This window comes from Gopherus flavomarginatus, chromosome 6, assembly GCF_025201925.1.
Source record: "Gopherus flavomarginatus isolate rGopFla2 chromosome 6, rGopFla2.mat.asm, whole genome shotgun sequence".
NCBI lineage: Eukaryota > Metazoa > Chordata > Testudines > Testudinidae > Gopherus > Gopherus flavomarginatus.
The window spans coordinates 24548279-24562758 of record NC_066622.1 but is presented as its reverse complement, the minus strand read 5'-3'; the positions used below and the strand labels follow the sequence as shown (position 1 = coordinate 24562758).

At 44.6% G+C, this 14480-nt stretch overlaps 2 protein-coding genes across 3 annotated transcripts in view; both read left to right on the top strand.

The window, feature by feature from the left end:
* LOC127053554 (protein ATP6V1FNB) overlaps positions 1-14480 on the top strand; it is a 354802-nt gene that overhangs the window by 292682 nt on the left and 47640 nt on the right. The gene's annotated exons all lie outside the window — the stretch shown is intronic.
* NCKIPSD (NCK interacting protein with SH3 domain) overlaps positions 1-14480 on the top strand; it is a 94678-nt gene that overhangs the window by 34955 nt on the left and 45243 nt on the right. For both annotated transcript variants that reach the window (XM_050958456.1, XM_050958457.1), the window contains 3 exons: positions 1749-1861; positions 3867-4068; positions 14251-14338. In XM_050958456.1, coding sequence (XP_050814413.1) covers positions 1749-1861; positions 3867-4068; positions 14251-14338 — 403 coding nt within the window. The remainder of the gene's footprint in view (positions 1-1748; positions 1862-3866; positions 4069-14250; positions 14339-14480) is intronic.

Below are 14480 nucleotides of genomic sequence, written 5' to 3'. Positions count from 1 at the left end.
GTCTGCAGGTTGCTGTAAATACACATTTGGCTTAGTAATTAATCAATGTATAAATAATACATAGTGTGTTATCAGAGCCTGCACACCAGTGCTGTGGAGGCAGCACATCCAACCCTTGTGGAGAGGGATTGCCTTGTGCTGCTCTGCAGCAACCCCCCATGGCCAATTAAGGTGCATCCTTGATGAGCTTCCAAATGCTCTTTGGCCAGATAAATGGTTGCTGTGATGTGGGCGGGGGTAAAGCAAGGAAAAATGAAGGAGATCCTCAGCATTCAGACAGATGGAGTGAATGCCTGATTACAACCAGAAAACTCATATGCACTGAACTGAGAATGCAGGCAGTGGTTTTTTTAATGGTCAGCACACTCAGCCCAGGAGTATTAATTCCCAACTATCTATATTCAGGGTTCTACTACTGACTTGTTGTGACCTTGCACAAATTACTCACCAATACATTGTCTGCCCTGGACCTCAGTTGCCCTGTGTCTAAAAGCGAGGCTTGCGTAATGATTGTAAAGCACTTAGAGAACTTCAGGTGGAAGGTGCTGAATACGTGTAAAGTCTTAATATACAAAATATTTTAGGAATGTTTCAGGCATAACGGCCAACTTGAATTTTTCCTGTCCTTTCATTCCAGTCATTCCTTGTAGTGCAAGCTATTTGGCCCTGGTCCAACTTGCCTTGTGTGGATAAGCACCTAGCCCGGGTTTTGTAGCATGGTGCCTCCTCCATCTCTGCTAAGTGGGTTGGGAGAAGTGGATCTAGGATTTGAAGTCTAAATAGACAAAGCCATGGTGCAAAATCACTGGGGAATGGAAGGTCCAAAGTCCATGTTAAAGGAAGATTGACCTGTAATTCAACTAGGTTGGGGAAACTGCTGCAGTTTTAAATCCTGCCAGTGTGGTGCAGTATTATTTTCCTGAATGCACAGCCACTGTGAATGACAGTTAAACCTGTTCCAAGGCTTTTGGACATGGTCTGACTGATGAATTAGATGTTTTCTGGTGTTTTTCATCTTGAAAAGCTGATATTGTCAACAAAAAAAGTGCTAAATTGACTGGCAGGCGTGTAAATAGAAGAGCAAATGATACAATGATGACTTGAATGGGAATCTGGAAAAGCCATTTCAGCAGCAAAATTGTTAGAAAACTAGCAAGAAAAATGTGAATAAAAGGACAAACTGTACTGTAGCCAACTGGCATGAGAGGGTCTCCAGATACTTGGTGTGCGTGTTACTCCAGAGGTGGGTAAATGTAGCTGAAGGAATGAGCATGGAACAAACTGTGTGTTGCAGTGGAAACTCAAAAGCTTACTGTGGCAATCTGAATGTGAAATTGATCTGAAGAGCTGTTCCATGCTCTTTGTGATTGATCTTCATGTAATGAATTATTGGAATTCAGGGCTTGGAAGGCAAGTGCATGGAGCTGTGATGTGTTTTTCATCTCTAACAATAAATCTTGAATAGACAGAATCCATTTTGTGTACACCTGCACATTTTAAAAAAATCAGTTTTTAAAAAGTTGGTTCTTCAAAGAGGTAATGAACAGACCAGAACAATTGACACTATCATCATATGCCATGGTTCTGGGCAACTGAAGCCTTTTTCTTGTTTCCATTAGTCATCTGAGTTCTCTGCACTGCCTGTTCCTGTGGATTTCTTATGCTATCAGCTTCTCTCACTGTGAAGTGCAATGGAAAGGAATCTGAATATTAAGATATGGTAACCTGTAGCGTGTTGTGTTCCATAGGTGCTGGAACAAGATGTGGTTTTGCAGTCTATTGATCGAGCTATTGAGGCTATCCACAACGCAGCTATGAAGAATGGAGGCAAATACAACTTGGAGCAGAGGGATGTCCTCCAGTAAGTACAGCCAGTACCTGGGACAGATTGGGACTTGACAGCTCATGCTCTTTCCCAAGAGGCAGAGAAAGAGTGAACTTAGTGGTACAGCCACGGTGGGAGTTTGATCACTGTTCCAGTCCTGGGTGTGGTTAATAAGGGATGGCCAGGTTGGCTGTTGGTAACTGGCGCCCTACTGCTGCTAAGTAAACAAAGGACTGAAGTACTCAGGGAGCCCTCAAACTCACTGATGTGGGAGCCAGGTGATGAACAGCTGAGTCTCCAGTCACCACTGCAGTACCTACTCTCAATCTCTGCCCACAATTCCATTTTCCTCCAAGCAAAGCAGTTTCTCCAACTCAGGGGGCCCCTGTCTGCCAATCTAACTCACCGCATGTGGTTTAGAGTGTCACATTGGCTAGAGGCTTGCTTGACAGTTCTCTCTACAAGTGTGAGGGAGTGGGGGATACTCTGGTTCAATTGCAATCCAGGTTGGGAAAAGAGATTTTGCACCTTCTTTGGCCGTTCCAGTTTGCCCTCTCAGATGCAGCTGTCCCTCTGGTTCCTTTCTCCCTGCCCCCAAACTCGTAGGTCACTTGGCCTCTTGACCTTTATATTTAAATCTGCTCTTGGTTAAAACATGAACTAGAGAACATCTCTCCGCTAAAGTCGGTGATGGAGTGTTAAGGTCTAGAGACGACTTGTTTCTCTCTGTCCTTGGCCCTTGCTCCTCCAGGATGAGGACTCTTCCGTCCCTGGTGATAGCATGATAATTGCACCTTCTGCAGTTGCTGTCCAGCCAGTGACACTGAAACACCTAGGCACTTTTTAGAAGATGGCTCAGAGGTGTGATATTTCAGCAACATGACATTGCTGCTAAGTGGTTTCAAGGTTGAATTTGCCAAATGCATCATGTAAAGGAAACTGTGCAGCTAGTAGAGTGACACATAACTCCCCTGCCCTGAAATAAAAACCCTCCTGAGCAGTGGTGCTCACTGCATAGTGCATGGCTTGCATCTCCTCTCCTTGGGTGGTCTGAGTTGTGCTTAAGGCTCCAGATGCAAAGGTATTGATCCTATAGGCACTGATGATTTTTGTGTATGTGTGTTCACCCACCCACAAACACACAATTTGTAGTGGTTGGATTGGAGAAGAGCATCTCTAGAAGGGCATCTCCACTGTGGATACTGGACCTCAACCCTCTGCATCCCTCAGAAAAGCCCAAATAAATCACTGCATTGTACGCACAATTTTCTCCATGGGAGAGGGTCTGAGGGAGAATAGATCCACACATGACAAATGTCAGCCACATTGCTTAATGCACTTCTGGAAGGCTCTGAGACACTACAGTGCTGAGGACAGTATAAGAACCTGTATAGAATACAAAGAATAGATATGTTATCTTCAGTGGGCAGCAGTTGCAGAGTGATCCTTCAATAGCCAACTCCTGGGGGACAAAGAAAGTGGCATTTAAAGATGGAGAGAGGCTGAATTGGTGTCCAGAGCTTGCTGAAGTTGGGTGCTTTTGTTTCTTTCCTTCATTGCTTAAAAATGTAAATCTGTTGGGATTAGCGAACATCAGAGCAGGGTGTCTTTGTAATACACCATTAACGATTGCTTGCTATGAGACTTTCGATACCTTGAGTTATGGATTGAGGCATATCTGTTTCACCTCAAATCAAACAATCATGGACACTGTAAGGGAGCCATAGAGCTAAGGTGCAGGCAAATCTAAAGCGTGTGGCACAACAACTAGCCCTCTGTACTATGAAGTGGAGATATATCTCCTGTGAACCCTGATTCACAAATCATGTGCTTTTTACAAAGACCCTTCCTTCCTCTTTGAGAGGTGCTTCCTTAGTAGTTCAGTGGAGTTGGACTTATTCTATCCTCAGTAAAGATCCTTACTATGGAGAGGTCTATTGTAACCACAGTCCAGTTTCAGACTTAAGCTTCTTGGCATTGGGCACTGACTTCATTGCTTTGCCCGTGTCCCTAATACCCCTGTTTCCATTCCATCTGCCAGGAAACTGATCCATCATCGGAAGGAGACTGTGTCACGGAAAAGTCACTCACCAGCCAGTCAGGGAATGATTATGACCCCATCGTCCAGTGATCACCATTTGGATTTAGCACGACAGCCCAATGGCATGTGCCGGACAGGTTATGAGCGACATCACAGCCTGCCAAACACAGAGATCCAAGAGGATGATGAAGGTCTTTACCAGGTAACAGCATCTTGGCATCTTCTAAATTCTTCGTTAAAGGGTCCCTCTCTCTCGTATCATACATAATATTCCCTGTGCAGTTTCAGTCACACTTGTTGCCTTGAGCTATAGTGTAGCTTCACTGTTTGCTACTATACAGTTGCTGTGTCCCATCCCAGGCACGGCTGGTATGATCTCTGTGTATTCTTTACATTTATAAAACCCATTAGGATCTCTGAGGATACAAGACTATGTAAACGTGCAAGATCTTCTCTAGTTTGTGTTACTGGCTCTTTCTTGACACCTTTTTAAAGAGCTGCTGATTCATCAGAGAATACTTTGAAATACATTGTTTTTAGAGACAGTTCTGCTTAGGTCATATTTTTTTTTCTGTGCTTTTATTTCCTCCTTACTAAATCTGCACAAAAACAGGATCTCTGTTCCTTAGGAATTCCTCTGTGTATCTGCTTATTCCTGTGCTCAAGTTATGAAGATCCTGTTTTCTTGTGAACATCCCTAGTAGTAACGAATTAGAGGAGGAAAACACTGGAAATGTGACTTAAAAGCAGAATTCTATCTAAATGGAACCAAATTACTGTGAGCTGTCAACAAGTCTTCAAAGAGACAGGCCAGGACAGACTTAGCAGCAATTGTTTGGAGTAGGTTATGTAACTGATTACATGGTTGGACGTAGCAAAGAGATGGGAGTTTCCCTCATACAGATGGGACATGTTGGTGTAGGGTTGCTGCATCTGTCCAAGATGAGTGTTTATAGTGGCACCATTACCCCGTCACTGCTGATAGGAGGAGCTTGTTACTGACTTAATAAGGAAACGTAAGTCTATGGAGATAAAAAGGGACTGGTCTACAGGCTTACTAACATTCTCTACCCCAGTACTCTGCCCCTGTAGGCAGCCAAACTGACCCTCTGATAAAGGAGAAAACCAGCTATGCTTTTTTAGGATAGCCAAATGGCGTGACAAACCTCCAAGTAATGCTGGATTCCCATCTTCTTTTGTAAGTCTGCACTCACCTGGCTGCAGGGAAGATCCAAAGGAACATAAATTCTTTGACTTAAGAGGGAACAGTGCCCATCTGTGATGGATGAGAGACTGACAACTTGGGGTGTGTTCTCATTAGAATGTGCTTACCCATGTTGAAAAGCTAATTAGATTATAATAACCCCTGGATGGGGATATTTCTGATATGCTGTGAAAATACAAAATGGAGCAGAAATATCCCTCCCACAGCTTATGCCAAAAAGCAAAAGCCACACTACCCTGTCTGTAAGGTAATTTCCTCCTTTCTGCTTCTAAAGCTGCCTTAGGTGGAAAGTGCATTTTAAACCCTTTCCCGTGGTGTTTGAGAGGAGCAGAGGCTTACAGGGAGACACCTTTTAACTGCTGTGGGTTTCTAGTTAAGTCCTGTTGTTGCACATACTGTAACTTTTGGCAAGATTTTGGTGGGTGATTTACACTTCAACAGTGCTGCTGCCTCCTTGCTTCTCAAAGGCTAAACTGAATGGAGAGTGTAGCTGGGCACTTTTTTAATTCATCAGACTAAGGTAGTCATGTGAGCACCAATTCCTATGGAGGAGGAGAAAAATCTATAGCATTATAGCAGAGTGACATCTCTGCTAGAATTAAGGTTAAGGCCAGTTTTCTGTTTAAAGCTTGACTGTTCTAAATGCTCTGAAATCCATATTGTTAATCAAATTTTGTTGAAATTTGATATATCTCATGGAGACATGGGGCACCGTCAATGATCTAAATTTGGAGCCTTTTAACCAAGGTGTTCCTGAGTTACAGCCCATGGGGAAAAGACCGCTTTTCTTCAAGTTGACACGTTTTTTGCTGACAGACAGAGATCAGATCGGGCTCACATCATTGTACCAGGGACTGAGTGACAAGGGTTACCCAAACAGAGTGCTTGATGCCCACCAGCCTTTGAGGGAAATTAAATTAAAATGTTGTTTCAAAAAGAGTTTGCTTCTCCAATTAGGCAAGCTAAGTCTCGCATGCCCCGTCGCCCACCTAATGGAATACAGTGAAGTGGATTTTAGCCCACGAAAGCTTATGCCCAAATAAATGTGTTTAATCTCTAAGGTGCCACAAGGACTCCTCATTGTTTTTTTATGTGCAGAGAGAGGCTAACTCTCGGAAAACTACCTCTACATCACAGGACCTGGGTGTCCCCAAGTGTGTGTTAGTCATCGAATCTGAGCACTACCCCGAGCACTCTGAGGAGGAATGAGGCAGAGGCACCTGTCAGCCCCACATTCCCCTCCCATGTGTATGTCATGATCTAGGCCACCTGGCCCATCCACAGGGATGTGACCCCCTCACTTAGGCAACCTTCCTCCAGAACCTGGCTCACATATCTTAGGTTATACCCTCCCTCCATCTCCCTATCCCCCATGTGAGCTGAAATCTGGGGGTCTCTGCCCCCTGGTGATGTGTGAGCCTTGCATCTGTGTGTATGTGCCAGAATGTGAGGCTCCTGTTCATCTATGGGGATGTGACCATCCAACCCTGCGCCCTCCAGAGTCAGATTTGAGGGGGCTTGTCTTTCTAGGGTTGTCTGAGCCCCTTTCCCCCCTCCCATGTGAGTCAGGATCTGAGGAAGTTCTTCCCCTCTGGATGGGGAGCTCAAACAGGTATGCACCAAGAACATACTGCTGAGACTAGGGTACGGAGCTGAGAACATTCATGCTTGACACATATCATAAACTCTCCAGGAGAGTGGGGAGGGAACACTGTTGTTAACTGATTAATAATTCATTGATAATTAACATCCAGTTCATAACTAATACTTGTAAAAATTGTAAATGTGATTAGTGAGAGGGGTTCTCTCAAGTCCAGGTTAGTTTATTAATAACAAACTTCAGATAAATCAGCTTTGTTTGGATTTGTTGGTTTAACAAAGACAGCACCTGCCCAGAGAGGCATGAGATACCAACAGCTGCGGAAGCCCTTCCCCAAACGTACTTGTTGTCAGTCCAGACTGCGGATGGTGTCTACTTCCTCTTTCTCAGGGCTGTTATACCCATATTACTCTTTTGTGTTTCTCATTCCAATACTTGTCTATTTCCTCCTTTTTGGTACCTATTTCTTATCTTAGGTCATTTTCTAAGATTTTCTGTTCCCTTGTAACTTTACAACTGCCTCAGTACCTTATGGTTAGTCATTGCTTATTTCTGTTTTGGGGTAGTGTTAACTCTTTTGTGCACATTTTGTGGTTAAGATCCCTAAAATATCTCTTTCAGCAATTTCAAAAGTTTATTGCTTAGTAAAATTCCACTCCTGAAAATTAACTTACCTGCAGAGCATCATGGGATTCTTGCTGCCAAGCGAAACTTAGGTTCTTTCTTTGAACTGCTCCATTCACATCAGTGGGTGGTGTTGGTATTTAAGACATCTCCATCAGGTATTGTTTCAGCTGGGAACATGTAACTGAGATGCCTGGGCCACTTAACACCTCTCTGAGCCTGCTGGGTTGCTGATGGATATGTAGAGGTCCCCCCACTTCATTTTCCCTTCAGTTTTATGCAGTATTATAAAATTGAGCAGCAGCTCTGCTCTAGATAAGGTTGGAAGCCCTTCCTGTTAAAAGAATGACTCTTCTTAATGCTCTGGAATTGGTGTGCTTACTTGGATTGGCTTGAAATTTGTTATGTCTCATGGGAGTGTAGGGTGGTGGTTGTAATCCAAGGGCTTGTCTACATTTACATTTTATAGCACTTTCACTTGCTGGCTATGGGGTGTGAAAAATCACCTCCCTGAGCTCAGCAAGTCTGAGCACTTTAAAGCTCTAGTGTAGACAAGCTCCAAGTGCTGGGAGCCAATCCCCTCATGGAGGTGGATTACCAGGAGTGCTGGAAGAGCTCTCTCCCAGTGCTCATGTGCAACCACACTCACACTTCAAAGGGCTGCCGCCGGAGCGTTCCTGCAGCAGCGCTTTGAAGTTTCCAGTGTAGACATACCCCAACTGTTGGGTCATTTGAGCAAGGGGTTCCCAAGATACAGCCCCAAGGAAAAAACAGCATTTCATTAAATTCACAGGATCTAGCAACTTTGAAATCAACCCTGGGCAGAAGTCTGAGAATGAACTGTAAACTTTTGGTAAAAATCTGCCCCTTGTAAGTTTTTTTGAAAAATATAATCTGAGTACAACAGAAGGGAATGAAACTATTTTTGAAAAGAAAAGAAACTACACTTGAGACCATTTAGAGGGTGGGGAGAGGTGATTCGGGGAGCAAGATAAGATGGTATGGTAGCGGGGGAGAGGGGGTTAGGTCTGCAGCGAGTGATACAGGTATTATGGGGGGATAAACAGGAATGGGTAGTAAGAGAGGGGAAAAAGGATTGGGGGCCTTAAATGGGGTAGGAATTGGCGATGGGAGTGAGAAGATGAGAGAGGTTGGAGAATGGGAGGGGTAACAGGAAGTTGGGGGTTTAATAGTGGGGTGGCTCTCAATCCTGAATTCTCCTGTTCCCTGTGAATGCTGTGATCTGGGGGAGTCCCACCCCTCTACAGGGATCTGAGCCCCTCTGCCCACTGTGTGGTTTGGGATATGGGGGATCATGCTCCTCTTGAGGGGTGTCTTAGCTCCTCTTCCTGACCCTCAGTGTGATCTGGGGTGGGAGGGAATGAAGGTAACACAGATTTACACAGCTGAAACTCAGGAAATAGTTAAGCTACACACCACTCCTGTGTGGGGTGGGGAGGCTGTTCAATGTGCAGCAGGGACATGATTTGGAGGAGAGGCAGACTGGGTACACCTCAGGCAAGGCAGGGAAGCCTGGCTGAAGCAAGGGCAGGAATCCCAGCTGGCAGTGTGAGAGAAGGCCCTAGCTCGTTGTGCAGTTTGGGCTACATAGCCAAGATAGTGTGTGGCCCTCCAGTAAGCTGCTTCCTGCAATGTGTTTAAGCAGCGGTAGGGTAAGGCAGGACACTGCAAGGAGCAACTTCTTACATGTCAGTGGTTTCTGTGGTGCCAGCTAATGGCTTTTTGGGTTGAGAGGTGAGGGGAGCTAAAAAGTGGGCTGGGGACTATATGTTGTGGGGATTGGTGGGGCAGGAGCAAAGAACAAGAGACACACACCCCAGTCTCTCTTTCTCACTTGCTTAAAGTTACTATAACCATCATGTAATGAAATTGGCACGGTTTTGGGACAAAAGTCAGGATGAGGTTTCTCTCACTGGCCTTCTTGGTAACTACACGTTGCAAACATCTCCGAGCATGGCGATTATCCCCAGCCCACTGTAACAAAATGTGCAAGAGAAGGAAGGAGCATTGAAGAATCACACAGCAGTTGTGTGGTCTAGTAGGAAGACCACTGGACTGGTCTCTTCCTAGCTCTTCCACTGCTCCGTGCCTCAGTTTCCCAGCTGTAAAATATGGATAGTGATGTAAAGTTCTTTGAGATCTGGTGATGAAAAGCACTGTAGAAAAGCTGTCTTTCAATTATTACCTAGCCACAGTAGCATATCAGCTGCAATCGTAGTTGAGAACTACAACTGTCTAAATGACCATTAACTCCTAACAACAAACAATTCTTTCTATTTAAAAAATGAGGAAATTAAATGGCAAAACACTTTAACATAGAGTTAAGGTTACCTGGCCATAGCTTGTGCCGTTCCAGAACATCAAGTTGAGCAAAACTCAAACTTCTGAAAACAAGGAAATACAGAGTTAAAGTAAATGCCCACATAACTTTAACTCGTATAAGGGCAGAGTTATGGCCTGATAACCCTAACACACACCCTCCCATTGCCTTTTCACTGTAGTGGACAGGTGCTACTTGCACTCTCCCTACCCTCAAACACTGAGTCTACTCTCTGGACAGAATACCACTTTTAACATTTAAGAACCACTTCCTACTCTTTTATAATCCCTTCACACTTGCACACAGGATGCCACCTAAGCCTAACCAGCATTAACTCCACAGTCTGCTCTAATATCCCACTTCACTACTGCCAGTACCCATGGCAAGAAGGCCCTAGTGCCCTGCTACCAACAGCCTGCACAATTCTGTATTGAAATAATGCAGATAGGAACCTCAAGGTACGCATGCACTTCTCTCTTTCGATAACACATGGGAAGGACTCAAACCCAGATCTCCTCATATTACAGTCACCATTCTTCCAATCTGCTCCAGCCTATTCCGCTGTCATTCAATACAACTACACTCAACACAGTCAAGGCAGCTGCAGTTCATAGAGATAATTCCCAGTAGCTGTTGCTAGCTCCAGGGGGCAGAGTTAAGGTTATGTGGGTGTTTACTTTAACTCTATATTTCCTGGTTTTCAGAAGTCTGAGTATGGCTAAATTCAACATTTTAGAAGGGCTTGAGCTACCACCAAGCAACTTTAACTCTCCCTTATTGAAGTTTTTTTTGCCATTTAATTTTGACTACCTAACACAATAGGGGAAGTTTGAAGCCTTAGAAACTGGAAGAGTTATAAAAGCCGCTATTTGTTTATGCTCAACAAGCTATTTTCCTGAGTGTAAACTAATTGTGCTCCTGCTCTTCGAGGCTTTGTTATATACAGTAGTGTCCATCCTAGCAAAACTTTGCTAAAGAGTATATTATACTTGTTTAAAAATGAGCACAAGAACTGCACAACTTCTAAGCTTCGGAGTTTGAGGATCAATCTTGATCTCTTACTACCCAGCCTTGTGGGATAGGAGTTTCACTCTCCAGTGCCCCCCTTCTCTTCCCAGACAGTGCTTGGAGAAGTATTGATTAGTTCCTGCAGCACTCTTGCCCTGTCTGGCCAGAGAAAAATCCTGCATGTGTCTGGAAGGAAGGAAGTGATGGACACAGAAAAGGTCAGGAATGAATGGAGTTGGGAGTCCCTCGCCCTTACAGAGAAGTCCAGCACCCCAGCTCCTGGGAATCGGGGGCCAGCTGAGAATCTTACAGGGGTCTGCGTGGGCTCTGCCTGGAGGCATTTTTTTTATGTAAGTCTCCATATAGCAGGTGTCAGATCAATTTGAAGACTCTTGCTCGGCCTTTTCTCACTCCCTGCTGGACGGGAAGGGGATGTCACCTTGACTGTTGACTGTTGGTGTGGGTCTGCCTGCCCTAACCTGCTCAGCTTCTTGGTGCCCAGGGTACAGGAGTGAGAAGGGAAGTGTATCTACTGTTCTATCCCTCTTTCAGACTCCTCTCATTTGGAATCCTACCTGTGCTGCTGTTCACAGCTTTGCCACCCATCAGCAACATGAATCCACCTGATTGACACCTTTCACTGAGTTATTCAGAATTAAAGGGGTATCAGCGAAACTCTCACTGCTGCCCACTTAACAGTACTCGGTTGTGAAGGTAAGCCTTTCAAATGTGCTCAAGGCAGGGGAGTCTGTCACAGTGGAGTCATCTTCCTCAGTGTGCAGAGAGAACACCCAGCACCTCTGCTACTGCTCACAGCTTTGCCAAACAGGAGAGGTTTCGGGTGTTCTCTTTGCACATTCAGGAAGATGGCCCTGCCTTGTTCACATTGCCCTCGCAAGTGTGAGGACTCAAGGCTTATTTTTGAAAGATAACCTTAAAACAAAGGTTAGATTCTGCAGCAATCACTTTTTCTTTCCACCCCGTGTCAGGAAAGATTTCTAGAGCTCCATGTATAGGTTATGTTCCATGACACTTTGAGCGCTGTACAAACGCTACTCTATAATAGTAGGGGTCAAATATGTGGCAAATTTGGTAGGGTCAGTGGAGCCAGTAAAGTGTCCTAGATTGAGCCCTTTTCCTTGCTGCCCCCAAGTAGTGGCATGCTGATCTTATAAACTAACTGAAGCAGGTTGCCAAAACCTACCTCCTATGTAGGTGTGATTGTGCTGAGCTCAGCAGTTTCATGGCTATAAAGATGGGGCTGACCTTAGCACAGCTGCACTTAGGAGAGCCTGGGAGGGCCTTCTGCCAGCATTTTACAGAGGCCTCCTCTGTTCTAATTGTACTTCTCACAGCTGTGCAGTCGCTTAGGGCCAAAGACTAATAATTTTTAAAAGGCAAGTAGGTGTGGTGCTGGATTCTGGCCAATTCTGCCTTGAGAAACAAGCCTTCAACCTGCAGCAGCATGGTCTGGATCTTAGTAAATTCAGGCCCTGAACTGAGAGAGAGAGAAAGCAGATTCCACAGTCAAGAATCTTTCATTGAGAAGAATCTGCTTCCAAACCAAAACCCCCTTTCTGTTTAAGCAGAAGCTTGAGTGCTGCCATTTGATCTCCACTTTCACTGTGTTGTATGAGGAGAGGGGTTATGTCTGAAGTAACCAGAACCTAATTAGTTTACTGTTTAGAGGGTAAGGCTGACACCTTAATTGAACCCAGAGGGGAAAAAAAGCCAGCACAGATTGCAGAGCACAGGTGAAATGAAACATCATTGAGCAGGCAGCTGGGACTTCCAAGTAGAGCAGCCTGTGTGGAGTGCATTGCGGTGATCTATCTGGTGAAGGGTCTCTTTAAGAATGGTGTCACTATTAGCCTTCAGAGATTGCTCTTCTTGGAAAGTCTATCTTTGTGTTCTTGAAGCTGCTAATGTTGCTGGGGATGTGCTCCTAGTGCTGCAATTGAGATGGAGCATGGTGGGGCCAGGTTGTGGTTAGCCCTATGCCACTGTAGTCCTATTAGAGCTTTGTATGCTATTTGGGGCTCTTATTCATTCAGATTTCTAACATGCCTTGTTCAGGGCAGCGTTGCCAACTTTTGCAATTACGTTGCAAGTCTTGCGACATTTTCATAATGCTCTAGCTGCTAGAGGAATCATGTTATGGGAGTATCTCGGGTTTCATTTGGAACAAAAGTTTCTGGCCCTCATGGTTGCAGAGAAAAACTTTGAACGTGTGTCCCCAGTTGGCTCATAAGCAAGCTGAGTAAAAAGAAACTAAAACTTCTCTTAAAATCTCCTTATTTTGGAGAGCCTGGTTCATGATTTTGAACTCTTGACCCCACTGTTTCCTTTGCAGGCATTATAAAACACACAGAAATTCAGTGTGTCAAAAAAGGCAACCGCCTTCCCAGCCCATCAATATAAAATCCTCTCCTCCCAAATACCATTAAAGAGGAAGCCTGGAAAAAATGAGTGTTGTAGCATGATCTCATTGTTGTCAATCAGGGCTCTGTGGGACCAAGCTGGAGTCTAGTCTCATTGAGACCACTGGCACCAATGCCTGCCATCTGATCCGAGGATTCCAGTGTGAGCACTTCTCCTGAGTTCAGCCATTGCAGTATCACATAAGGATAGAGGCATCTTTCAGGCAGTCAGGCCCCAAACAATATATGTCTTTGTAGGTCCAAAACAACATCTTTAGTTTCCACATAGAGATCAGTCTGTGCAGTTCAGTGAGTTCTGGTGCAATGCCTTTCCTTGAGGGAAACACCACTTAAGTTGGCTGCTATTTTCAATGCTGGCTGCAGTTTCTCACTGGTCTGGGGTCGTAGTCTTACATGGAGCAAATTACAGTCATGCAAACGCTAAGCAATAAAGATGGTTAATCGTGGTGAGGTTCCTGTATCCATAAGAGAAGGTGAGAACTTGGGAGTCATGAGGAATCACGGTTATTCCACCCACAGTCATTGCCAGGAGGAGAGAATTAGGTGGGAAGTACTAGCTGTAGGGAGTTTTGTGAAGCTCTCTTGTTGAAACTTCTTGCAGCAAGGAACAACACGGGTTGTGGCAATACAGCTACTCTAGCCCTAGTTTCTCACTCTCTGTGTAAGAAATTGCTATCCAGGGAAGTATGAATTAGGAAGGAATTTACGTAGCTCCAATCCTTGGCTTTGTCTTTCTGCAAGGATATTTGTAGCTGATGTAATGGATCTCTCCAAAAGTGTGTTTAAATATGTACACTGTTGCTGCCTCTGTGGGGCTGTTGAGATCACTGTAAAGTCATAGTGAACATGTGGGATTGCATCTGGAATAAGAAAAGAGTAAATGCTTGACAGGTCTATGTGACACAAATACTGTGTGCTGCTGAACATAGCAATTAAACAAGGGCTGCTTTTCCTGTCAAGGGGAGGAAATAAAGCAAGGTTTCAGAGTTTCTGCTTTGTTCTTGCAGGAAGCTGCCTATTACATCTCTCTCATCATTCCATAAAGATATTAAGGACAAATTAACACACACACACAAAGGTTTTATAATAGGAAGTGTATCTTTACTGTCAACCTCCTTTGATTGTTCTAAAATGTTCCCTTTTAGATCCCGCCACAGCCCCGACGTGCTGCTCCTGTCACACCCCCGCCACCAGAGAAACGCAAGAATGCACAGATGGAAGCACCCATTAGAAGTAAGGAAAAGCTCTTTGTTTTTGTATGTTGGGCAAGAGGCAGACAACACTGAACTAAAATATAAGATGATGTGTAATAGTAGCAGCAATTCTGGCTGGTTTTGGTCTGCACCTCAGAAAAGCATCTCTTGGATTTCTGCTC